The sequence below is a fragment of the Pogona vitticeps genome, chromosome 6 (assembly GCF_051106095.1).
Source record: "Pogona vitticeps strain Pit_001003342236 chromosome 6, PviZW2.1, whole genome shotgun sequence".
Lineage (NCBI taxonomy): Eukaryota > Metazoa > Chordata > Lepidosauria > Squamata > Agamidae > Pogona > Pogona vitticeps.
The window spans coordinates 9587027-9614204 of record NC_135788.1 but is presented as its reverse complement, the minus strand read 5'-3'; the positions used below and the strand labels follow the sequence as shown (position 1 = coordinate 9614204).

At 42.1% G+C, this 27178-nt stretch overlaps 1 protein-coding gene and 1 long non-coding RNA gene across 3 annotated transcripts in view; both read right to left on the bottom strand.

The window, feature by feature from the left end:
- Positions 1-940: 940 nt before the first annotated feature.
- LOC144583788 (uncharacterized) lies at positions 941-4825 on the bottom strand. The gene is made up of 2 exons (XR_013537731.1): positions 2449-4825; positions 941-2091 (listed from the first exon to the last, which is right to left on the bottom strand). It is a non-coding gene; the product is annotated as an uncharacterized LOC144583788 (long non-coding RNA).
- Positions 4826-7324: 2499 nt separating this feature from the next.
- Positions 7325-27178, bottom strand: part of DNAJB6 (DnaJ heat shock protein family (Hsp40) member B6) — a 71529-nt gene continuing 51675 nt past the window's right edge. Inside the window, exons 9-10 of one of the 2 annotated variants that reach the window (XM_020779711.3) lie at positions 17824-18018; positions 7325-8953 (exon numbers count right to left, since the gene is read on the bottom strand). In XM_020779711.3, coding sequence (XP_020635370.1) covers positions 8871-8953; positions 17824-18018 — 278 coding nt within the window. In that variant the 3' untranslated portion in view covers positions 7325-8870. Of the gene's footprint in view, positions 8954-14749; positions 18019-27178 lie in introns of those variants that run through there. The other variant, XM_073002892.2, reaches the window with a different exon arrangement.

Here is a 27178-nt window from a genome sequence, read left to right as displayed (position 1 = left end):
TAGCTTATTGAGCATATGATGCTTCAATGTAACAGGCATAACAAGACTTCAGGAAAATATATTACACCTCTCTTAAAAGACATGACAAGCCAATCAGACTCTGACTACTGTAACCAATTGTTAATTGATCAAAATCAGACTACTACAGAACTGGTAGCGAAATTTTGGGTGGCATGAAGTAGTAGCCAGGATAGATAGCCAAACTCTTAGACATTGGTCTTATATTGTTATATTTGTAGTTTTATTGCTTTTTGTTTATTTGATTTGGCTTTTTGCAGTATATGCCAGTACTTGAAGCTCTGCATTCTATTTTGTTTTATGTATGGCTTGATGCTGTAACAATAAAGTATCTCTCTCACTGTTTTAGCAGCTGATGATGGGGTCATAGACATGATGCAATTAACGATGGCCATACCTTTCTACACAGACTTTTTAAGAGTCCACTACGAGTAAAATAACAGAAGTAGTCCATAGGGTGCAATTTCACTGGGTCCGAGGATTCTGATATCAGCTGCTGTTTGCAGGGGATCACATTGGAAAAAAGGATTTAGCCTGTATCGAGTGCTGAATCAAAATACACTGGGTCGATGCCGTTCTTTTTTACCATGCTGGAAGGACAAAAGTGCCATGCGTATCAAGCTTCACAGCGTTCAGGCGAAGCAGCTTTCCGTAAAATCTGATTGCAGTCTTTCAGTAATCAAGGTCACATTTAAATTAAAATATTTCAAACTGATATGATTGTGGCAAAATCTCATTTTATGTTTTGCTGGTTTGGTCATTTTAATTGTGCATATGGGAAGCACACAAATATGATTTTTCCCCCCAAGCAGAAGGATGTTACACCTTTAGTTGCATCTAGGGGGGAAAGCAACAACTGTGCACACTTTTTTGTTTTTCACTTAGGAAATAGTGTGCTACAAAGAGAGTATGCTTTACATGGTTTTTATGATTTGGGAATAAAGAGAGCCAACACATTATTGTCTTGCGAACATTGTAAGCATAACATTAATGGAATTATGCTTTGGGAACAGACATTTTTTAACTTATCCCTTCTGTCTGAGTCATGTGTGGTCACCACATGGGGGCGCATCAACACACCAAAACACATTTTTTTCATACACACTGTAATTTTCAAAAAGCTAGCCTGTTTCAGGATGTGCAATGGAAAGAACAAAACAGAACAGAAACAATGTCTTGTGATGCCTTTAAAGCAGACAGATTTATTTTTGAGCACGAAATACTGCTTGTAACCCTAACATGATAAGTGTGAAGCTTGAATGTATCACAATTTTATATCTAGCCTAATCAATTAGGTTATATATATATGTTGTTGTTGTTTAGTTGTTAAGTCATGTCTGACTCTTCATGACCCCATGGACCAGAGCACACCAAGCCCTCCTGTCTTCCACTGCCTCCTGGAGTTGGGTCAAATTCATGTTGGTCACTTGGGTGACACTGTCCAACCATCTCATCCTCTGTCGTCCCCTTCTCCTCTTGCCTCCACACTTTCCTAACATCAGGGTCTTTTCCGGGGAGTCTTCTCTTCTCATGGGATGGCCAAAATATTGGAGCCTCAGCTTCAGAATCTGTCCTTCCAGTGAGCACTCAGGGTTAATTTCCTTCAGGTTATATGTAGCCCAACACATATATATATAGGCAGTTGTGAAATGCCTGAAAGACATTGTTTTCTTCTTTTCTTTCATAGATACATACAGTATATAATATTAGGGTAATGTGCCTCCCAAGGCAACTTCCAGTGTTCCAGTAACAATCAAAACTACAATTAATGGGACCATATATTAATTATAATTAATAATGAACTAAAATGAACTGTTAACACAAATAAACAGAAATGCTAATTTAAAAACATCTCACCAGCAGGAAAAAAATCCAGTAAATAATTACTGTACAGCTAAAACCGTACTATGTATTTAGCAACCCAATAACATTTCCTTGATAGTGACAAGGGACATCCCATATTTTGGGCCAAACTTTCTCTGTGCAGTGGTAAATTCTGAATGCTGGCACTTATCATGGACGCTCCTTTAGCTATTGCCCCCAATCTGAAAAAGCAGACTGTTGTGTGGATGCCTATGTGAATATAGGGACGTGGTGGCGCTGTGGGCTAAACTGCAGAAGCCTGTGCTGCAGGGTCAGAAGACCAAGCAGTCGTAAGATCAAATCCATGCGACAGAGTGAGCGCCCGTTGCTTGTCCCAGCTCCCGCCAACCTAGCGGTTCGAAAGCATGCAAATGTGAGTAGATTAATAGGGACCACCTCGGTGGGAAGGTAACAGCGTTCCGTGTCTAAGTCGCACTGGCCATGTGACCACGGAAGATTGTCTTCGGACAAAACGCTGGCTCTATGGCTTGGAAACAGGGATGAACATCGCCCCCTAGAGTCGAACACAACTGGACAAAAATTGTCAAGGGGAACCTTTACCTTTACCTATGTGAATAAGTGCATGCATTTACACAGTACTTGCAGCAATACACAGTTACTAGGAAAATACACTTTCCAGCACCTACTTTTGAGGATTGCACCCAAGCCTTGAGGGAACAAGGAAGCCTGAGTGGGTGGCAGCTAATGTCCTAATGGTAATAATGGGCCGTCAAGTCAACTCTGACTTACAGCAACCCTTTTTCAGGGTTTTCCATTTAAAGAAGTGGGTTACATTTCCCTTCTTCTGGGGGGGGGGGGGGGCTTGGGACTGTGCAGATTGCCCAAGACCACACAGGCTGAGTCTACTCACAGAAGCCACAATGGGGAATCAAACTCCCAACCTCTGCAGCCAGATATCTAAACCATGGAGATATCCAGTCAGCTGCTAATGTCATTACTTCTGTGTAGTGGAGAACCTCTACCTTGGGCTCATGGAACCAGTCCCACTGTTTGTGGAACCTGGCCAAAATACTTTGAGCAACAAAAGTCAAATGGAAGAACACCTAGTTGTTCTCTTCCACCTCATATTGGGTGAATGTTTCAACATTCTAACCCAAATCGAGATGTTCATGTACATCCACAGTCTTAGCACATCCTTACTCAGCCGGAGCACCCTCTTCATTGTATTTCTTCTCTGATGTTCCTGAAATCAGAATGGTCAGATGCTCAGTAGCCTAACCTGTTATAAACAGGCATTCATTGCATTTTAAAGTATTCTGGCAGATCAGTTTTGGGTTCTCACACTGCACTTGTTTCATGGTGGTTTCGAATAATTGGATGCTGCTGATTGGCCCCAGCTGGAGACAAAAAGTTGAGCTAAAAGTATGTCAAATTCTGTAGCAGATAGTAACCTCTTGAGGATCACACCATTTTAGAATAACGGTAAGTCTAAGTTATCTGGCTACCATTCAGCTCGGCTCAGCTGTTACAGAAAATCTGTTTTCCTTGGCTTCATACCCAGCTAAACCTTGATGAATCAGTCTCAGGTGATTTTCCATTGTAGCATTTGTTACCAGCAGGTACAAAAGACGTGCTCATAAAAATACTCCGGTGAATTTCCAGTGAGGTTATCCCCAAGGATAAGTACTCTTGGAAACAAGGCCACACCCCATGTCTTTTCATTCACTTTCATGACATGATCTTACTTAGACTGACTCACAGGCCTGTTCATTCATGTCCCATTGTTTATGTCAGCAAAAACTTAATGGAACAGAGATATTTCAACATACTTTGGAGCTGACGCTGCTTTTCGGAGTATCAGGGCTCCTTGAAACCTACGCAAAAGGTCTCCCTTCCTTCTCTCCATGATTTAGATGCATGGCCTGCTATTCCAGAAAGCGTGTCGAGCCACCAACACGACGTTTTACATTATATGCAACTGTCACTGAGAAACAGGCCAACTGTCTTTCAAGAAAAATTTCTAGTTCTGGTGACTAAACCTGATAACAATGGCACAATAGATTTATGTATCAAGAGCATGCATCAGAAGGGCAAAACCTAATTATTTAACAGAAGAGGAGTGTGTAGGGGTTGGAAAGAAAACCTGTCTTCTGTTAACGTTATTGTAGTTCTTGCGAGCACTGAATGAAGTGGCCTTTGAAATATCCTTTTTGTGAGGTAATTTTCAGTCAGGAGAGGATTTTCAAATTGGGATTTGGCCACTAAAAATAAAATGGCATCTCTATATGGATTCTCGTCTCTCTTTCCTCACACTGTCTTCCCTGCCACACACAGTTCCCACTTGGATGAACTGTCAGAAGTGCTTGATATATGACATCTTCCCTCCACAGATGCACAGAAAACAAGCAAATTGTCCCTTGTACAAGCAAAACACGTTCAAAATCTTCAGTCCCCATGGAATAATGTACTGCATCTGGATTTCTTGCTTTGTTCTAAAAGTTTTGGGTATTTCCTCAAAGTGCATTTTTTCAAAGCAGGGTGGAAACATAGTAATTGAAATTCCTTCTAGTCAGAACTTTAAAGGATGGTTGATCATGCTAATAACCTGCACAGGTAAGTTTATCAGCAATGTTTTCTAGTTTTTTTTATTAAAATCTATCTTTTGTTAAAAGGCAATGACTAAAATATTCTTCTGAATTTCCAGCAGTTCTCAAAGGGATGTGGTGGAATATTGGTTTGGTTTGGCTACTGGAATGCAGGCACCTGTGCTGATCGAAATAAGTGCAATCCTCCAGATGTATAAGAACATAACTTTTCTGAACAACTGAGACTATCAGTAATATGCTGACGAATATACATGGACATGGATTCCAAACATGTTCAGATTATTTTTTTCCTGCTTGAAAAAAATATTATGTATTTTTGTGTCAGGCTTTAGACATAAAATGGTAACAAAAAGTGTATTTTTTGCTGAGTAGAATGGAAAAGCCCATGTTTTTATTGGGGGAAAAATCTATTTGAAATATGACACCGATAGTATCGGTGCACCAGTGATTGTCCTAAAATGTTTTCATGGCAGTTGCTGATTCTGGATGAACTCAGATGTTAATTAGGTTAGGGGTTAGATTAATGCGTCAGCTGATACAAAGTATGCAAGATATAATTGTGTAACATAAACACCATACATAGCAGCCACTCACCAGGCTGCAGATGGAGCTATTCCACCATCTTCTTGAAAGGGCTTGTTCCCCCCCCCCCGCGCCCCATATTGTGACCTCGCTGCCAGCCATTCCATCAGACTACCTGATTTGTCTGCAGACCAGCTTGTCAGTGTAAGAACGCTGGCTTTAAGAACCTGAGCCCTGTGCTTGCCTTCCTTCCTCTCATCTCCCCATCACTTATATGTCATCTATTCCAGTCCAGGTTGAGGACATGGAGATGGTGACCTTCTGAGGGAGTCTGACAGGGGCAAGATGTCCCTGCTGGTCCTCCTCAATCTCTCAGTGGCTTTTGATACTATCCATCACGGTATCCTCCTAGGAAGGCTCTCTGGGCTGGGGATTGGTGGCCTGGTTCAGTGCTGGTTCCAGTCCTTCCTAGAAGACCGTTCACCCCTTGGACTCTTAACTGTGGAGGCCCACAGGGGTTGATCACTTCCCCATTGCTGTTTAATATCTATACAAGGGCCCTAGGGGAGATCATCAGTTTTGGAGTTTTGTGCCACCAATATGTGGATGACACCCAGCTCTCGCTCTTTCTCTCTCCCTTCTTTCTTTCCTTGAGCACTGTCTGGATGCCATGCTGGGGTGGATGAGGGATAACAGACTGAGGCTGAACCCAGACAAGGCAGAGATCCTGCAAGTAGGCACCCCTAGTATCTGCAGATCGAGGGCCTCCCTATCATTGTGTGAGGCTAGTCTCTCTCTGCAAGGATGAGGTCTGCTGTCTGGGCGTGTGTTCGGACACAGCACTGTCAGTGGTGTCCCAGGCAGTGTATGCGGTCCGTACAGTCTTCGTCCACTTGAGGTGTCCCTGCCTTGACACTGGATCCTTCACCACACTGGTCCACGCGCTGGTAGTCGCAAGATTAGACTACTGTTATGCTCTTTATGTGGGGCTTCCCATGAGACTGCTATGGAACTTCCAGCAGGTCCAGATATGGCGGCCATATTGTCGAGTGAAGAAATACAACGTATCTTCCCCACACTGGCCACCTGTTCATTTCCGTGGCAGCTTCAAGGTGATGACTTTTGACCTACAAAGCCAAAACAGTCTGGGACCTCAACCCCTGACAGAATACCCTTCTTCCGGCGAGATCTTCCCGACCTACTCAATCTTCCCAGGTGGGGCGGTTAAGATTACAGACCCTGAGAGAAGCCCAGAAAGAGAAGACTAGAAACTGGGCCTTCTCGACAGTTGCCCCCTATCTGTGGAAAAGCTTCCTGCCCGAAATCCACCTGACCCCTTTTACAGGGAACGTTTAAATGATCCTAAAGACATGGCTTTTCAGATTACATCATGATGGCACAGTGGCAGTTTTCACCACTTTTTTCTGCTCCCCCATCTTGCCTTTTAAATTAGTGGTATTGGTGCTCATGTTGTTCTGGTATTTGTATAATTTTGATTTCTGTATAACCATAATGCTCTATATTTCTAAAATGTTATTGTTTTACTGTCTTTTAAAGCACCCAGAATGGCCTTGTAGCCAGGTGGGCACTATAGAAGTTGAGTAAATAAATAATAAATGCCATATCTGGTAGCTTATAAGCCTGAGATCTGAAGCTATCTCTGGCCTTTGTACACCTCTATGGGAGCCTTTTTGACATAATATTTATGGACATTCGCCTTCTCCCCATATTTGCATAAAAGGCTGTCTACTGCCAATAAAAAAAGTGTGACCAATTAAAACGTAAAGTCTTTAAGATGCTATATGACTCTTTGTTGGTTAAACTATGACAGACTAATGAGGCTACCCTTGGATAAAATATACTTTCATCCTTAGTCAAATGAACACTTAAAACTAGTAAAGGTTTTCTTTTCCTACAAATGTTTTGATAGACATAGTCTGCTATCTCATGATCAGAATGGTACTTTTAAGCCAGTGGTTCTTAACCTTTGTTACTCAGGTGTTTTTGAACTGCAATTCCCAGAAACCTCAGCCAGCAGAGCTGATGGTGAAGGGTTCTGTGAGTTGCAGTCCAAAAACATCTGAGTAACAAAGGTTAAGAACCAGTGTTTTAAGCTACCTGTTCTTGTGCCCACAGTAATTTCTCATGATCTCTTGCCATCTTTACCGAACCAGCTCCAGTTAACTCTTTCCTCACCCCCCACCATAAGCCATAACATTTACTTACCATCTTCTTTGCAAAATGAAAATCCTTCCCATTTATGTAGACATTTCTTTCAACTGCTTATAGTGCCAAAAGTATATGTTCTGATTCCTGATGTTTTGTGCATTTCAAAGGTTTAAAAAGCCAGGGAATAAGGGAACTTACTTTATTTCTTTAAATATTAGTATCACTGCACAACACACTTCAGTGGTATATAGGCAACAAAAAATGGGTGTGCACCTTCAGACATACCATATTATAAATACCCAAATGATTTGCGCAAGATTATATTTTCATAATACAAGCATTAAAAATGAATCCAAATTAAGCTTCCCAAATCCTCTCATATCCACATCTTCCTCACTTAAGCTACCTTATTAGAGCCTAATAAAATATTTTTTTTCTGGAAAATTTAGATTTCCAACAGTGCCAAGGAGAATAAAGGCCATATCACTTAGTGGCACAGAAGAGGAGGAGGAAAAAAGACACACCAGAGACCAAAGCAGCTGAAAACCTCAATTTACAGATTAAGCAGCAAGAAGGCAACTTACACTAACCAGGCTAGGAAAAAGTTAAGAGCAATGGAAGGCTCTGACTTAGCATTTAGTTAACAGAAGCTACGTACCATGCAAGTTAAACACGTATATGGAAGGGGAATGAAGTCATCCTGCTATATCCTTAGTTTTCCAGGTGTGTACATGCCCTTGCCTCCAATTTAGCCCAAGTAAGAGCCAACACACGACTAATATAAAAATAAGTGTTCTTGATCCAAGCAAGGAAGATAAGGCTATAACTCCTTCTGGCTAGACAAGATTTCTCCTGATCCAGGTACCGTCAAACATTAGCAAAAGGAAGGAGTTGAAATATAGCAGGCCAGATATGATGCCAAAATTCCTATGCTCTTTACCATGCAGAACAAGTATATCTTAATGTTGGTCAATTTTCATATACTCTTACCAAGTACAGCTATTACTATTTGCTTTTCTGGAGTTTTAGGTTTCACAATGAACTCCAAAGGATCCATTAGCTCACATTAGTAACAGAATAATCATGATGCAAAGTAAATAAACAATGACACATGTATGCAATCAGGGGTCAACCACAATTTTCTCAACAAGGATAATAAACGCCAGTCCAGTTTGCTAAGTAGTCATTAAAGCCTAAACCTAGCTCTCAGGGGGAAATTTAAATGATAAATATATTAATGTTCAATTTAGGTTACTTCATAATGTCAGAATAATCTGCTGTCAGAATTGTCATTCAAAGACTAGAGACATGTTTTACAATTCCATGAGATTCTAGAAGAAGCATACATGATTACAGTAGCTTAAAGAAGAGGTCATAAGGTTCTACATTACATTTCCTGAACTTCAAAAATATATATAAACACATTTCTAGCCAGCATCCGTTGTTTGATGGAAGGAACATTCTGATCCTAAATATGCTACTCAGAAATCAGATGCACTAGTTTCAATGAAAACAATGTCTTATGGAGTGGGTTTCTGACCGTGTCTTACAGAAAGAGAAGCATATCCATGGTGCTCAAGCGTAATAGTGCAAGTTTAGTGTAATTCAACAAGAGGCATCATCTCCCTTGCTAACTGCAAACAGGCATAATGATAGATATGCACCAGGAATTGAGTAGTGTCAAATGGTACAACAGCGAAGGGCTAGTGTTTGAGGGCATGAGAGTCCATTTTAATATGGTGCCTTGGCCGACTTCTTCTTCTTCTGCTCCTCCCTCAGCTTCTGCTTCTTCCTCTTGCTGACTTCTTTGTGTCCTGAGGAGACATGGCTTGTAAAACATTGTTCATATAGCAGATTCTTTTGATTAAAGCAGAAGCATCCCTATCCATTTAGCGTGAGATATGTTTTCCCTGAGGAGGCATAAGCAAATTGCCTAGAAAAATGGGAATTTTCTCCCTGGTCACTCATTCACTATTTCCCTAATTTCTGGTGTCACATTTTGGGGTACCCCCCCCCACGTCTGCTACTTCCATAAGGTAACAAAGTTATTGTGGCCTCAAGTGTAAAAGCCTTCCATCTTCCCTGTGAGTTCCCACATCATCAAAGATTCTCCTGGCACAGAAATTCTACCAACCACTTTGAGAGTCCATACTGTGATCACGTATAATGGCTAAGTCAAGAAGATTATTTTTTGTCATACAGCTTTGACTGGACAATGAGACATGTCATCCACACCTAAATCAGTGCAATATTTATGGAGCTACATGAAGTTTGCACACTTTCCAGTATTTCCAGAATGAAATAGAGAGGTTACCTACCTTTAACCATAGTTCCTCTAGTGGTCCTCTGTGAATCCACATAATTTGGGTTGCTCAGTGTCTGTGCTGAACCTCTTGGAAATTTCTAGAGCTTATACATGATTATTGGGACTTCCCCCATAGAGCGAATGCTCTGCCCACCACTGATCCCCTCAGTTCCTGAAAAAAATCCGCCACTGTGAAAGAACTATATAAAAGTATAATGTGATGGACAGAGGGGAGGGATGTGTGGATTCACAGAGGACCACTAGAAGAACTATGGTTACAGGTAGGTAACCTCTCTTTCTTCTTCGTGGCCTCTGTGAATGTACACAATTGGATGATTGGCAAGCTAACTTACTGGATGGTGGGACATCATGATAGAAAGGATGCCAAGACAGCTCTTCCAAAACCAGCATCATTCCGTGCCCTGACATCGAGATGGTAGTGCCTGACAAAGGTCGATGGAGTAGACGATGTCACTGCATGGCAGGTGTGCGGGAGTTCAGTCTCATGCTGGAAGGCAGTAGATGTTGACGGCGCTCTGGCAGAATGGGCCGTTAAATGTTCAGGAGGTGTTTTGCCAGTTAGCTCATATGCCAATGAGATAGTCTGGGCAATCCATCTAAAAATAGATTGCGGCAAAGCTGGTGCCCCTTTATGAGGACTGTGAACACATAGAAAGAGTCTCTGTGATTTTCTGAATGATTTGGTCCTGTCAATGTAAAAGGCAAAAGAGTATCTAACGTCAAGTGAATGGAGCATGCGCTTGAGAAGTGTTGACGGAGATGGAAATAGGGTAGGTAGAATCATTGGTTGATTGAGGTGAAATTCAGATACAACGGTAGGTAAGGAGGACACATCAAAATACAGAGTGACCTTATCCGGATGGAACTGAAGGAAGGGTGGATCGGATTGGAGGGCTGCACATTCGCTAGCCTGCTTAGCAGATGTTATTGCCACAAGGAAAGATGTTTTCAAGGAAAATAGTTTAAGAGCACAGGTAGCCATCAGTTCAAAGGGTGGTCAAGTAAGTGCACTGAGGACAAGTTGTAAAGACCACTGAGGGATAGGACCTTGGCATGGGGGGCGAATATTGTTGAGTCCCTTGAGAAATTCTTTCACAGTTGGATGAGAAAAAAAATTGGCCGATTCAGAATGAGGAGGCTGATAAGCTATAATAGCAGACATATAAACTTTCAAGGTGGAATGAGATAGTCCAAAATTGAAGAGATAAAGGACAAAGGTAAGTAAAGTCTTCAAAGAGACTGGTGTTACAGAGAATCAGTAAAGGAAAGAAAATGCTTTCCATTTGTTTTGATATAGAAGCTGGGTCGAGGGCTTTCAAGCTCGATCAAGTACATCCTTTATGGCGGGAATATCCTCCACACTGTCAGGTTCAGGGAGGGTATGTCTGGATGGTAAATCATCCCCTTGTCTTGAGTGAGAAGGTTGGGGATTGTGGAAGCTGGAACGAGTCAGTTGACGTTGACTTCAGGTGGGTGAACCATGGTTGTTGCAGCCACCATGGAACGAGGAGGATTGCATCTGAAACTGTCGAAGTTAAATGATGGTTCTTTGTATGAGCAGTATTGGAGGAAATAGAGTAGGTCCTTGTCCCAGTCTATCATGAAGGTATCTCCAATCGAGTTCTTGTCAATTCCGGTTCAAGAACAGTAATGTTGCCACTTGGTATTTGTTCAGGAAGCAAAGATGTCGATGGAAGGGGTGCCCCAACGGTCTCAGAGGAGATCGAAGGTATCATTTGGGGGCCATTTGTGTGTCCTCGAGGTGAGGCGACTGACATAGTTTGCGAGGAAGTTTTCGTGTGTGGCTGTGGATTGCTACTGGGAAGATGTGATGTAGGTAACACCATTCCCAGAGCTCGAACATCAGGTACAGTAGGGATAAAGAATGTGTGCCTCCTTGTTTGTTTAGCAAAGGGCTGTCGTATTCTCCGTAGCGAGTTGGACTGCATGTCCCGCAATAAGTGGTAGGAAAGATTGGAAAGCCTTGATAATTGCTAAGAGTTCAAGGTGATTGATGTGTAATGTTTTCTATTGATTTGTCCATAGGCCATGGATTCTGTGATGCCAGCAATGTGCTCCCCATCTTGACAGGCTGGCGTTGGTAGTAACCTGTATCATTAATTGGAGAGGCAAGAAGGGTTTCCCGACGAGCAAATGCGGGAGAAATGTCCACCTGGTGAATTGACGTGTGAGCTTGAGTGTTACTATAAGATGCATGGACAGGTGGTCCATCATGGGATCGAATAGTGACAGGTACCGTGATTGAAGTGACGTCATCTTGAGCTGTGTGTGCTGTATAACTGCGGTTGTCGAGGCCATGGGGTGGGTTAGTTTCAAATTCAATGAAGTAACGGTTTTTAATGATGGAAAAGGACCCATTGGTCATTAGTTATACATTGCCAAGCATTATGGAAGAGACACAATCTTGTTTCTAACAGGGTTGAAAAATTGAAAGTAGGTGAAGGGAGTCTATGAGTATTACCCTTCTTTTGAGGGCTCCGAAAGGATTGGTGGTGTGGTTGTTGTTGCTGGGTTCGAAAGGAAGATGGAGCCGAAGTTGAAGGGTCCTTGAAAGGGCCTGTCCGATGTTTGAGGTTTGTATGGTCTGTATGGCTGTTGAAATTCTTGGTATGGTTGTTGGTAAAAAGGTTGTCTCTGATATTGAGGTCTGTGGTATCTGTACGTCTGCAGGGCAGAGTAGGATCGAGCAGGTTTACAGACCTTATGGAAGTTGTCCATCACCTTGTCCATTTTTTCATTGAAAAATCCAGCCCCGTCAAAAGGTAGATCCTCTATTCTAGATCTAGTATCATGCGATATCCCAGCATATCTAAGCCATGCATGACGCTGGAGTGCGATAGAGGTGGCCATAGCTTTAGAAGTGGCATCAGTGGTATAGCGAGATGCAATCCTCTGTTCTTTGACGAGTGTGGAAGCCTTGGCATGGATGTTAAGGGCTTCTGTCTTAGCCGATTCCGGGGGCACTTCAACTACTGGGAGAATATTATTCGATAGTTGCCTATGGTAAGCTCCCATTATGGCTTGATAATTGGCAACTCGCATAAAAATGAGATGAGGGGATAGAGCCTCCTGCCGAGTATATCTAATTTTCTACCTTCTTTATTTGTAGGTGCAATTGAGGATTTATTTCGAGCTCTTGACTGGTTTGACTCTAGTATTATGGAGTTCGGTGTTGGATGTTTGGTGAGAAACATAGTTTCTGTACTGTGGGTCTTATAATGATTTTCGACATGTCTGGAAATTTGTAAGGAAGAGAGAGGTTTGAGGGAGGTTTTAGCGCTGGTTTAGTTAGCCTTTTACACTCAGAGCAGGAGTGTGTCGGGTATTGTTCTCCAAGACAAGAAAGGCAACCGTCGTGGCCGTCGATGAGTGGGATTTTATTCGAGCAGAGAATGCACTGGTTGAAAGGCCCAGGGGTCCCCCATAAAAGAGTGGGGAAAAGGGGAGGGGAAAAAACTGTCGTGAGGGGGAGGGGGACGGGATCGGCAAATGCGGACAGAGAAAAAACTGGAATAAACTCACAGGGGAAATGTCCAATAAAGAAAAATGATTGAAAAGGATTTTGAAGAAAATAAACAATAATTCAAAGGAAAGTATTAATTCAATAGATCACTCTAGTTCTCCGAAACAGGTCTAGCCAACATGGCAGAAAAAAGGAACTGACGGAATCAGTGGTGGGTGGAGCATGAGATTCACGGGGGAATGGCCCACTAATCATGTGTCTTTAAGCTCTAGAAACTTCCAAGAGATTCAGCGCAGGTGCAGAATAACCCAATTCTGTGAATTTACAGAGGCCACGAAGAAGAATCTGCTTCCATTACTTTGTCCTATACTACCTACTACTCTATACTCCGCCCTATGGCATGACTGCAAACCAAGAATGGAGGTCTGGAAAATTCAATTTAAATTAGCCCTGTATGGTTAATTTTAGTTTATTGCTAACACCAGTTTTATTATAGCTCCTTTATAGCCATTATTTCCTTTTCTATCTCTTTCCCTTTCTCCATTTCTCCTGGCATGTCTCTGAAGTTTTGAAAATGTTAACAAAATAGCCAAAGGACCTCAAAGCCTTTTGGGATTATCTCATTTTCTGATGAAAATATGCATGAAGTTAAAATAGATGTGCAAATGTGAAATTGATGGAGGAGTATGTGTATATATAAGACTCAACTGTACACAGTAATGACAGTTATACACTACATTCTAAATACTAGGTATATCATCTTTGAAGCAGCTAAGACCTCAAATAATATGTGCCCAAAGCCAACTGGGTGTCAAACTAACCCCTATGAGGAATCTTATGCTATAAGCGAGTCGTAGCATAGTTTAAGTCATGCCACAATGCAGCTCCTCGTTTTGGCAGACCAAAAGTAAAACCTAGTAAGCTTTCAGGGAAGTGACCCTACACGGAACCTCTGTTCTGCGTAGGCCATGCAACTCATTAGTAACTCACCTCTTAATACATGCCACCTTGCACTGAGCACTCTTATTATCAAGGGTGGGACCACCCATTGTTATTTAATCAATAATAAAATTTGTGGTATTCTAAAAATGGGGAAACTGCTCAAATCATCTATGCACCATTCATGGCCTTCATATCCATCCATCCATCAACAAATTTGTAAGGCAACAAAATAAGCACAAATTGGGGATTAACCATCATCGTTACAGTTGTCACTAAAACAGGATATGTGGCATCCTTAAAAAGTAGCACAAACTGAAGGACAGGGCAAGACTCTAAGTGAATCAGAAGGCTACATTGGCAGGATTCAAGATTCTTTGTAGGTGAGTGACTGAACTGTTAATGGGAAAAGATGACAATATAGCCCAGTAGCTCCTCTTCCACACACAGAAGATTGGAATTGACCCCTGGACTTCATATGGGAGACAGAATTTCATAAATGTCTTATGTTAGTGAAGGAACAGGGGCCCACTCAGCAAATAGGCCTGGAGTTCTGTAACACACGTTACACCACCTATGAAATTGCCTCACCCAAAGTGACCAACAAGCCCAGTTACAGGCTGCTCAAGTGGTGTCTGCTCTCCAAGGAAACAATCTCTTTGTGGCACCCAGAATTAGCTTTACGTGGATACGCTCAACACTAAACTTGGGCCTCTGGCTGCAAGGCATGTGTTCTGCCACTGTGCTATGATGCCCCCACTCCGAATGAACTCTTGAGAAAAGTTGGCCACTGACTAAGTCCACTTTTCTGTTCCCTCCCAGTAGAAAGCCCGTCTGACATCAAGGCACAAGGTTACTTACCTGAGAAACCCAGTTCCCTAACAATGAAAAAAAAATCTAACACAGACATCTTTGATACTTGATTGCCTCTGGTCTCTTTAAAAGAGGAAGAGGCATCTTGTAGCACAAAGTTCCACCAGCTTCCCTACTGGCTAGAATGGAAGCCATCCGAAAAACAAAATAAACCAACAAACTCCAAACTAGGACAAACCACTCTCCATCTCAGGCATCCCCCTTTCCCATGTTCTTTTTCAAGATGAACAAAGTCATAAAAGCTTTGCTCTAGTTGCCACAAGGATTGGGACTGCCGTCACATGGACATCACTCTTTGGCCTGCTATTCGAACGCTCACATTGTGGGACTCTTTGAACAAGCAGCCTGTGGGATATTTAAAAGAGATGGCACGGGGGCTGTGAGCAATGTGGTTAAAAATTTGACAGGAAGTGCTGGCCGTGCTAGCAAAAGCTCAACAGATGGCCTTCATATTAGGCTGTTGCTGCAAACTGTGAGACAATGGTAGAGCTCATGCTGGTGGAGATCTAAACTTTTTGCCCTGATTCCCCTCCCCAGCCTCATCAATGGTGAATAAAGGTGAGAGGAAAGCTGGGTGCTGGAGTACAGTCGTGCCCCGCTTAACTATTACCCCGCATTACGACGAATCCGCTTTACAACTATGTAAAACGATGGTCTAAATGGGGGAATTTTGCTTAGCGATGATTGGTTCCCTGCTTCGGGAACCGATTTTCGCTTTATGACGATCAAAAACAGCTGATCGTCAAGTTTTCAAATGGTCACTGGGTGCTTAAAATGGCTCCCCGCTGTGCTTAGGGATGGATTCCTCGCTATACAGGCACCGCTGTATGGAGGATCTTCGCTGGATGGTGAGTTTTTAGTCCATTGGAACGCATTGAACGGTTTTCAATGCATTTCAATGGGCTTTTTAATTTCGCTTTATGACGTTTTCGCTTAACAGCAATTTTCCTGGACCGGATTATCGTCGTTAAGCGAGGCACCACTGTACTGTTCCATCTCATGAGGGAAAGAGGGCCTTTCTGTTACCAGCAACAATCGTGTGCTGACTGGCAGCCTAGGCCTTGATGCATTCTCGGCACATGCAATTTGTTAAAAGCAAATGTGACCATTTGAATTGGCACAGTGATGCTCTCCATCAGCATAAGGGGCGGCCAGGAGGGGAAGAGGTCACTGTCTTGAGGGAAGCAGTATGACTTTGAGCCACTTATTAATGATGAGTTTACATTTCACTGAATGGTATTTTGCATATGTGTTTCTGCATTCATAAATGTGCACAACATAAATTTTCCTAGGAAGGTCACCAACCGTCTGTCTCAGTGGATCACAAGGGCCTTGATCCATTCAGTTCATACCTACATATTGTTGTTTGCTGTTGTTTCCATTTATATACTGCCCCGTAGTGCTACAGCACTCTCTCAGCAGTTTGCAACATAATTATAATTTACCACAACTTGCCCCCCAGCAAGCTGGGTACTCAATTTACCAACCTCAGAAGGAAGGAAGGCTGAGTCAACCTCAAGCCAGTTACCTGAACCTGTATTATCTGGAATGTAAAATGTCACAGGTTAAGATGTGCAAGACTAGCAGTAGCTGCAGGCACTGAATGATATGAGGAAGGAAAACCTGAGCTAGTTCTTCAGCCCTATGTAACAAGGAAAGATCAGACATAAACATTTCCCTTTTTATACTGGGTCTAAGGTGAAAATAAGCCACAACAGAACACATTCATGGCATGTTCTGAATATTGGTTCCTTGATAAATATACCCGTTGTGTATTCTCGAAGCCTTTCATGGCCGGCATCTGATGGTTGTTGTAGGTTTTTCGGGCTGTTTGGCCGCGTTCTGAAGGTTTCGCCAGTCTCCGTGGCCGTCATCAGAGGACAGGAGTCTTGTCTGTGCTCCGGCCAAACAGCCAGAAAAACCTACAACAAACACCTACAATTATGAAGTGCAAAATGTCTCTCACATTTAACATCTCTTTTTAGTTCAATTTTTTCTTGATGGTGGTCCCCTTCACAGAATAACATCATTTTCCTTAAGCTCGTCCAAAGCTTTGGAAACAGGGGAGAGGAAGGAATGGAAACATGGTATGGGAAACTTGGAAGATTTTCTTGAAAACACACCATGTTTTCCAGCAGGCCATGCTTCCAAGAAAACAAGTTCAGTCAAGCAGCCGCTACTCAAAAGTCCTACAACTTCTCATTACAGCATGCACATGAAACAGACGGGATCAGCAACTTAAAGTACTTGCCTTTGCCATGACGGCAGCCAGTAAAAACAAATGGGGCATGAACAATGGATTATTCATGTTAAGGTGCTTGTTAATACTGGATGCCAAGGGAAACGTGAATCTTGCAGTATTAATCTGCATATTAGGTGCTTCAGATCTGGCACTGACTGAAATGAACAAAATGCTGAGTGGGCTGTGCATGTTCTGTACTTGCAAAAGAAAATGAAAGAGTAGGTGTGGGCACTGGTTTGATTGAGAAGACACCATTAAAACTCAACATTAAGAATGCTAGTTAAAAGTGCAGTTACATGAATCAAGGGCTAACAAAAGCACAGCCCTCAGAAGCTATTAGGCTGTAACTCTCACCAGCCTTAGCCACCCAAAGCTGGGTAAAGATGTTGGGAACTGCAATCCAACTTCTATTAGTCCACCCTTTTCCTCACCCCTGCTGTAAACAAATAAATCTACTGAGGCTACTACAAATTTGCTTTTAAAAAAACCCAACAGACAGAGGGTAAGGAAACCAATCATGTGCTGTGCACATTTGGCAGAAGGCGTGGATTTTATTTGAATGACTTCTGCAGCTGTGTGGGGATGGAAAATCTCAGGGAAGCTCTGAAGCTAGCCAAACTGCAGAGAAAAAAAGAGCATGGGAACTGTTCGCCTTAAATCAGAATGCAGCACCGTGATTTCTTTGATTCAGACTTTTGGCTATGGTCAGGATCTTTTTTTACTGATGCATGTGTTACCAGTGGCTCCTCTTTTACTTGTTCCTTATGTTTTACCCTTTCCTTCTTTTTTACTGCTTGCTCATCCACCCCTTTGTGCACACCTGATGAATAAACGGGACTCTCCCAGTTGGTCATAACCAAGTCATCATCCTCATCGCTATTACAATGAAAGACATGCTTGGCGTAAGCAGCCGGCTTCATGGACTTTGGAGAACGGACACTAGCTGGCTGGAAAGGCAAGGCGTTCTGTCCTCTGCGTCTGCGTTCCTCGGCCAAAGCTTCATCATCAGCTACACCTGAAGGGGGGAGAAAGCAGAGCATTCAAGAAGGAAGTGAACTAGCTACTCAAGATGGCTTTGGGTTCAATGGGAAAGACAAAAAGGCCATACACAATGAACTCTATTTTTGCTATTGTTTCAAGCAAGTCACTTAAGCTCTTTAAATGTCAGTTTCTCCATGTGCAACAGGGCAGTATTTCTTCATCACAGTGGCATATCCCTACTTGCTTCATTTAACACAGACTATGACTGGGTAGCTGCATTGTTACATCTTCTAATAATTCATTCTTACAATACAAGACCAACTATGCTTGCAAATGAAGACTCGTGACGGAAAACAGGCAACGCAAGGCTTCTGCAAGCAACAACCAATTTCATTTTGAAGGAAATTATACAGGAGGGTGCTCTATGCTTCAGTTTCGTTTGTCCCTCGGCAAGCTCAGAGATGCACGAGGATCAGTCATACACCACAGAACATGCTTTTTGGAATGGTTCACGGCCCAACCACAACAGTCAACATTGCAGGCGGAAATATAAATCTACCAGGAGGAAGTAGCAGAAAAATCAACCAGAAAACAAGACATCCCAGGTAAATTCAGCTATGCCAGGACCTAAAAACATTTTGATCAAGAGACATACATTCCTGAGTGTTCACAAACAGTATGAACAAAAGGATCATTTCACTGCTGCACTAACTGAGGGTTCCTAAAGAACAAGACCTGTTTAAAGACAACGCTGTCCTGAGGCAAGGGAAGTCTGGTGATAGCAAAGGGCAGATTTTTCAACAAAAGGAGACTGGAGAGTGTTGAGAATGGAAGATTAATAGGAATATCATGTGAAGGGAAAAACAAATTTGAGCAAGAAGAGGGATGAATCATATTCATCACTGCTCAGGATTTGTTAGGAGGCATGATCTACCATTATAAACTACCATTATAAACTCCAGGACATATATCGAACCTTTATACATACAGTATATCTACAGGCAACACAAGACAAGTGAAGGAAGCAGATGACACACTCTTCAGGCTTTCTAAATGTTTGCCTATTCTCTGACATCCGTGATGAACTGAGATGGCATGTTGCAACTTAATAAATTCACAGCAGCTTTATCCTCTCAAGTCACAGACTGGTAACATGGCGCATCATCTCCCTCCACCCGAAATTTTCAGATCAACATACATGCCTCACTGCCATTGACCCTCCAACATTATTACCTCCAGATATGGAATATATGGTGGAAGAGAGCAGTCCTCTAAAGGAGGTTATTCCAACGCCGTGGCTGTGACCAAAATTCTAGGCGAATAAGTTTTGAGGTGCATTTCTGTCATACAACTAGCCAGAATGGCCAAACAATGTAAGGTTAATTGTCATTGTTAGTACAGGCATGACACAACTGAGTTTTCTGTCAGAGATTGGCACTGTATAGATTCAAGGTTCCTACTGTGAAAGAGTACAAAAACCAAAACGATTAATATGGGCTGATTAGGCATCCTTCAGTCTTGAGACTATGGTATCGTGCTCTGCATGGAGGACTTGGAACAGTGTCTAGTGTAGCTGAGAAGGCCAATTCGAGAGTGACAATCCCTTCCACACTGAAGACAAATACAATCTGCCCCCTTGTCCAGCTCCCTGGTTTGGCTGGTTTCGGGGCTGTCTCTTTGCCTTGGCCTGCTGGACAAGGGCCTCTTCAAAATACAGTGGTGCCCTGCATGACAATGACCTAGCAGAACGACGAAATCGCATAATGACTTTTTTGCGATCGCTATAGCGATCACAAAACGATGTTTCCTATGGGGGATTTTCGTTTGACGACGATTAGGTCCTTGCTTCGTGAACTGTTTGCTCACAAAACAATGATTTTTCCGGCTCCGCAAAATGACTGCCCTGTGTTTTCCAGACCCATGCTTTGCAGGGCAGCCATTTAAACAGCTGATCGGCACTCGGAAAATGGCTTCCCCTATGGGCGATCTTCGCTGGACGATGAGGTAATTTACCCATTGGAATGCATTAAATGGGTTTCAATGCATTCCAACGGGGAACTGTTCTTCGCTGGACGATGTTTTCGCTTAACAGCTAACAGCGATTTCAGAGGAACGGATTATCTTCATGGTGCGGGGCACCACTGCAATATGGGTAACCTTTCACAAAATAGCTGGATCCATCACCACATGGTTCAGCTTCCTCTGGTAACATCAGTCAAGCTACCCACAGCATAAGGGAAAAGACCAAGATAGCTAATGTATGAATCCCAGGTATGAAGTAAGGAATGGATCTGGAAAATCAATTTCGACCAAGACTGCCTACAGGCAATCAATCACCATTTAACTGAGCACTTTGTCCAGGAAAAAAGTAATGCTCTAATTTTTTTGTCTTGTGGGTACTTGCTCTTTTTTTAGCTAGTAGCCCAACTATTACTCCTCACTTTTGCATCTTCCCCGAAACAACAAATCCCAGCCTCTAGTCAGATATCCCTTTTCTATTAGGTGCAATGGACCAGAACCAATAAGGAGCAATTTTAGATTCAGGCTTAATGCACATATATTTGTTTATGCAATTGATCTAACTGACTTTATTAGCCAACATCTTTCCATTTTCATAAAAGCTGCTGGGAGCAGATCTACAAGACAGAATCAAAGTAACTCAAATGTTACCACTTTTAGGAATAAAATCATCTTGGGACAAGCCATGTATTAATCATAAGAGCTGCTTTCACCCAAAGGGCAAATCTTGAGCACATGGATGTTGAAGCAAAATATAAAATAAAAATGAACAAGCCAAAGGGTGCGCAATAGAAACACTAAAAGAAAATGGAAGAGTTACTGGAACTTCTTATACATCGTTTAGCTCACTTGATTATGTTTAATAAGCATTCATTACACATAGTGTCATTCAAGGTGGTGCTACAGTCTGTGCATATTTTCCCTACTGATTCATGTGCCAGCTGGTCAGCACAGCAAGAAGACTGGATGCAGCTAATGATTATGGCATTGTTGTAACAAAGAGCACAATGGAGTCATGTTAAGAAACAAGAGCCAGTTCAGGGGGAAGGCAAGTTCTTTAGAGTTCCTGTCTGAACAAATCTAGGACACCTCGAACCACAGCGCTATGCAGGCATATTGGGACAGCAGTGTTTTTGTTGTTGTTTAGTCGTTAAGTCGTGTCCGACTCTTCGTGACCCCATGGACACCAGGGCCTCCTGTCTTCCACTGCCGCCCGGATGGGACAGCAGTACCCAAACTCCATTAATAAGGCCCTTCATTCAATAAGGTTGGAATATGATAAACTGGTACAGTTCCTCTTGCTAGCCTGAAATGAGAGTTCATTTCTGAGTACTGTAACTTAATGTACAAGACTATTTTTCCATCTTATTTCCACCTGACAAGAAATAAGCAATTTGCCAAACAAGGCTGACCTGAGAGGATGATGATTGTGAGGCAAGTACAGTGGTGCCTCACATAGCGTTCGCTCTGTATAGCGATGAAATCGCTTTGCGATGGACTTTTTGCCATCGCAAGAGCGATCACTTTGCGATGGTCCCTATGGGGAAAATTTGCTTTGCGATGATCCCGGGGAAGCAATCATCACAAAGCCCCTATTTTCGCACAATTGATCGGCGGTTTCAAAATGGCCGCTGGAAAAACAAAATGGCCGCCCGCTGTTTTGCCTCGCTTTAGACGCATCAAAAATGGCGGCCCCTATGGAGGATCTTTGCTTTAAGGTTAGTTTTTAGCCCATAGGAACACATTGAAGGGGTTTCAATGCATTTCTATGGGCTTTTTAAAATCACTTAGCGATGAAATCGCTTAACAGCGATTTATTGCTGCACGGATTAACATCGCTAAGCGAGGCGCCACTGTATCAGGAGAAATCATTCCACAGCACAGCACATGCAAACAATATTTGAACTGATTTAAATAAAGCTGTTTGCCTCTCATTCCAGAGTCCAGATCTCCTTTAAAAAGGAAAAGATTGTCCCACTAACTCTAGAACACTGATACAGCTCTCCCATACTGGTTTCCTAGGAGGAAACCAGTGGAAATAAACTTCTTTCAGAAACTACACTTAGTAAGCACTTCCAATTGTTCTGCAGTGTGCAGACTGGTATCTGGCAGTAATCTTGGGAGTAAATCTTCATCATGGTGGTTTCCATTTTTAGAATGCCACTCCCGATTTGGAAAGCACAAACTGTGGCAATTTTTAAGTGTAAGATCTTTCCGCAGGCGTTCCCCAGTATGAGCACTGGGTTCTGAGTATTTGCATTTAGGCCTTTGATAGTAATTGGCTGAAATCCATTTGCCTAGTGGTAGCAAGCTGCAACTAGAATTGGCGCATTTCATGCATGGAATTTACGGAGGGGCAGATTCCACCGAATATCCTGATTCTATAGGCCTATAATAGTTGCTATTTCCTGTGCTAAGCAACAGATTTCAGTTACTGGACCATTCATTTAGAACAAATGTTTCGCATTTTAACTATTATTTTGGTTCTCTGAAGTAACATCTTTTACTTTTTATGTACCATTTTGAAATACTGTTTAAGGCATGGTAAAGCAGCAACTTATACAGTGGTGCCCCACATGACGATGATAATCCGTCCCATTGAAATCGCTGTTTAGCGAAATCGTCACCATGTGAAATTCGTTTTCCCATTGGAATGCATTGAAACCCAGTTTAATGCGTTCCAATGGGGAAAATACCTCGCCGTCCAGCAAAGATTGCCCATAGGGAAGCCATTTTGCGAGCGCCGATCAGGTGTAAAAATGGCTGCCCTGCGAAGCATCGGTCTGGAAAACACAGGGCAGCCATTTTGCGAAGCCAACGAACAGCTGTAGAAATTGTCATCTTGCGAACAAATGGTTCGCAAAGCACGGACCTAATCAATGTCCAACGAAAATCCCCCATTAGAATGACTGTTTTGTGAATCGCTAGAGCGATCACAAAAAGTTATCGTTATGCGGATTTGTCATTTAGCGGGGTCATCGTCTTGCGAGGTACCATTGTATACTGATTTGAGCCAACAATATATAAGACGAACTACATTTAATTTATTGAGTATTCTTTACTCTTGAGTTGGGCACCCTGCTGTGACCCTCGAGGTCAGGGATTCAAATCCGCCCTATGCCTCCTGTAAGAAAAGGGAGATACTCCCAGAGTCTCAGAGCACCCACAGAAGGAAATGGCAAACCACTCTGTGCCTAGAAAAACCTGGAAAGGGTCACCCTAAGTCAGCATGGACTTCTGGGCATGCAATTATTACTTTCTCTACAGCCAAGCTTTCCTCAGTGACTGGCTCCATGAGGGTAGCTTTTTAGATGGACTGTTCATGCATTACTGCTGACTGACTCTTTGTACTACTTGTGTTTACCATCTCTCAAGAGTGGTATTTTGTTCATCCTTTTTAATATTTGCATACTTATTGTTTCGGCTTTAATATTTTTTTTACTATGGAAGCTGTCTCTTTACACTCATTGTTCTTAGCTTTAAATATTGTCTTTTAATAATGTTAATCGGCACTGTATGTGCATTGCTTTTCAGCTTTAAACATTGTCTTTCAATGTTGTAAGTCACCTCGGATCCTTCTTAAGAAGAAAGGCAGGGTAAAAATACTTGACAAGAAGAAACCATCTGTTACTTATAAACAAGAAAAAGCTGTCTGTTAGTTATAAACAGAATTCTGCCCATGTACGAACTGTCTGGTTTTAAAAATCATACAAGGCTTCAGGACAGACAATCCCCAGTGAGCAACGCCCTTTCCTCAAATAGTTTGGGATTCCACTGTGTTGTTTCTGTATACCCTGGACATTTGCCACTGTCCGAGTGACTGACAGGTCAGGACAGGAAAAGACTGTGTTGCCATTCAACTACCCAAACAATGACTACACAGTTTGGACAAAGTCTGCATTGATTTGGACAACTGTGATTATTTGGAAAATAAGGAACATGCAGATGATGATTGCTTTGGGAAGAGAGCACTAATTCCATATGCTACAACAATTTTTTCTCCTATAAATATGTGCCCAGGTTGCAATCAACAACTGTCTAATTATAAGCCGGGTCTTAGAAAAAGCCCTAGGGCTAAACCAATTCTTACTTTATACCACAATGGGGAACTGGATTGTTCCAGGTCTGTATTTCTTCACTACACATCTGCTTCTCAAGACAATGCCTGAAAGAACAGTAAGAGCTGTGCTCCAGGCCATATCCTGAATAGGACAGCAAGTAGCAAACTGGGGGATCCAGCCGGCGCCTACAAGAGCTGCTCTTCCAGGTGAGCTATAAGCCAAGAAAGAATACGAAGCTGACTTATAGCAATTCAACTTGCAGTCTACTCTGACTGGCAGCAGCCATCTAGAGCTTCAGGTGAAGTCTTTCACACCATCATCTATCCAAATCTTTTACCAACAGATGTCAAGATTTGAATGAAGAACATGCTGAATACAGAGCATGCTCTAGTAATGAACGATGGTCCCTTGTTCAATGGCAGTACAGTGGACCCTTGACTTACAGACGGCTCGACTTACAGACTTTGAGTTACAGACTTCTCTGGCCACAAAATTTAGGTTTGACTTGCAGCCGGAGAATCGACCTACAGACCAGAAAAAACAAAAACAAAATGGAACAAAAATGGCCGGTTATGGCATTAATCGGTTTTGGAGACTTGACCTACAGACTTTTCGACCTGCAGCCACCGTTCCAATACGGATTAATTCCGTAAGTAGAGGTCCCACTGTATATAGATCACTGCAGTCACACTACTCTATGCATATACTGTAAGCCAGAGATGCTCCCAATCCACAGCCTTAATAAAATATGTCCATGTCAATTAATGTGAGCAGATTCCTTTACCTAAATTACTCCAAGCTTCCTCCACAATTTAATAGAATAATCCTCAAACTGTAGAGTTGGAAGGGACCCTATGGATCATCGGGTCCAGCTCCTGTCGGAGAGGTACAGTGAACACCGAATCTCTGGCTCTGCAGCCAGATGTCTAAGCCACTGAGTTATCTTCTGATTTACATGCTGAATTAGAAAAACATGCTGAAATCACGACAGAAGTTTGACTCCTTCACCCACCAGCATCTCAAACATCTATGACATTCAATAAAATTGCAATTTAAAAGCTAGCAGTGGGCTTCTAGGATTCTAATACTCTTTGTAATTAAGAGAATATTAATGCCAAAACATCAAAACAATGACTCATTATCTTTTACTGCAACTACCAGGAAAGAGTTTCAGATTTTCTCCGCCAGAGCATACTGAAATTAAGAACGAGGGAGGGGAAAATTTCTTCTTCCCACACCCTGACCTATATTATTTTTAATTCCTTTCTAGCCCAATTAAATCTCTCATGAAAAGATTTCTCAGCACGAACTACCAGAATTCAAAGCTATCACAGAAGCCACTGATAATTTTTGAAACTAGCTGACATTTTGATCAACTTGTTATTGCCAAATCTAAATTATAAAATGACATAAAAGATAATTCTGAACATGCTGATGTGTTAATTGGTAACTGCAATGCTAAACATATTCTAAAACAGATGACTTAGTAGTATGCATCTCATTTCTTCAATCATGCAAGCCATGTTTTGATAAGAATTCTGATTTCATTTCCATCTCATTACCTTATTTATCAAAATGGCCAAATCCCAAGTTAAGCGAACTACAAAGGATTATTCTAAAATAGTAAATCTTGGTGAACTTGAACAACTAAGAGATAGGGTAGATTCTATTCTTATGCCACAAGAGTGTGCCATGACACACTATGTTACAGCAAATAACAGGCTGCTTGTAAAAGATATTTCCTTCCTGGTAATATCTAGGTCAGCCTTCAACAACGTGACATCTTATGTATTTATTGGATTACATCACCACCACCCCAGCACAGGCAATGGATGGCTGGGGGTGATGGGTGTTGTAGTCTAACACATATGGATGATGTCAACTTGGGAAAAACTACTCTAGGTGATGATGGCATATGACATCATTGTGGCTAGTGCTTCATTGACCTCACCTCATGAGCGGCAACCCCTTACAAAGGAGCGCAATAAGACAACACCCACACATCCTCACTAATTACCTGAAGCCCAGTGTTGCAGGAACATATGCATGGCAATGTTTCTGAGTAACTTATTGAAATTACTATTAAATCAAACTTCAGTACTGTATTTTAAAATGCATACCCTTAGGATTCCAATTCACTTTTTATGAATCAGCCAAAATCTACAGGAGCCATGTCAGGATTTAAAGGAGACATACTGTATGCAGTTATAGGTGTTTTTTTTTGGGGGGGGATAATGAAAATTATTGCTTTCTTATTAAATAACTTCACAGAATCATCCTATGACCAATTTTCTAAATGTCCATGCTTTGAAAATAACTGAATTTCAATTAAATCATGCAGTCGTTTGTTTTTACTTGCGATATTTCACATTTTAAACACAATTATTAGGGGAAGCAGCTCTGAAAGGATATAATCTCACATCTCAAAAGGATTAAAAACAAGTTTCTGAAGCACTGCTTCAGAACATGGTAAATTCACTTAGCCTTCTATTCTGTGGCAAGTGACAGGAGAAAACAAATCCAAAGCCCCTCTATTACACTGTCTGAACATAATACAGTACTGTTATCTAGATCACTGGTTCTTAACCTTGGGTTACTCAGTTTTGGACTGCAACTCCCAGAAGCCTTCACCACCAACTGTGCTGGCTGGGGTTTCTGGGAGTTGCAGTTCAAAAACATCCAAGTAACAAAGGTTAAGAACCACTGATCTAGATAGTTGGGTCAGGCTGAGTAGCAAAAAAAATATGAAGTCTTAACATTTTGGCCAGCAGAGGGCAATGCTGCATAATGACTCAGGTAACAAAGCCGTCTGTCAACACTTTTAAGGAGGAACACATTTTCTGATGCATGTCTGAGAAAAAGTGTGTTGATGAGATGGTGCATTTGCTGAGAAAGCCAGCTTCAATTTTATGGGGAGCATTCCACTGCCAAAAACAGAACTGTGCACACATCAGTTCCATTCTTTGCGCTGGTGAAAGATGGCAGAGAAACCGAGCAGCCAATCTTTGCCTCGGAAGGGTAGGTAGCCGGCATTTGTCCACCGAGAGCAACTGAAACAATTGCACTGGTATAAAGGAGAGCCCTTCTGCACTAGTACTACAAGAAGCAATGGTC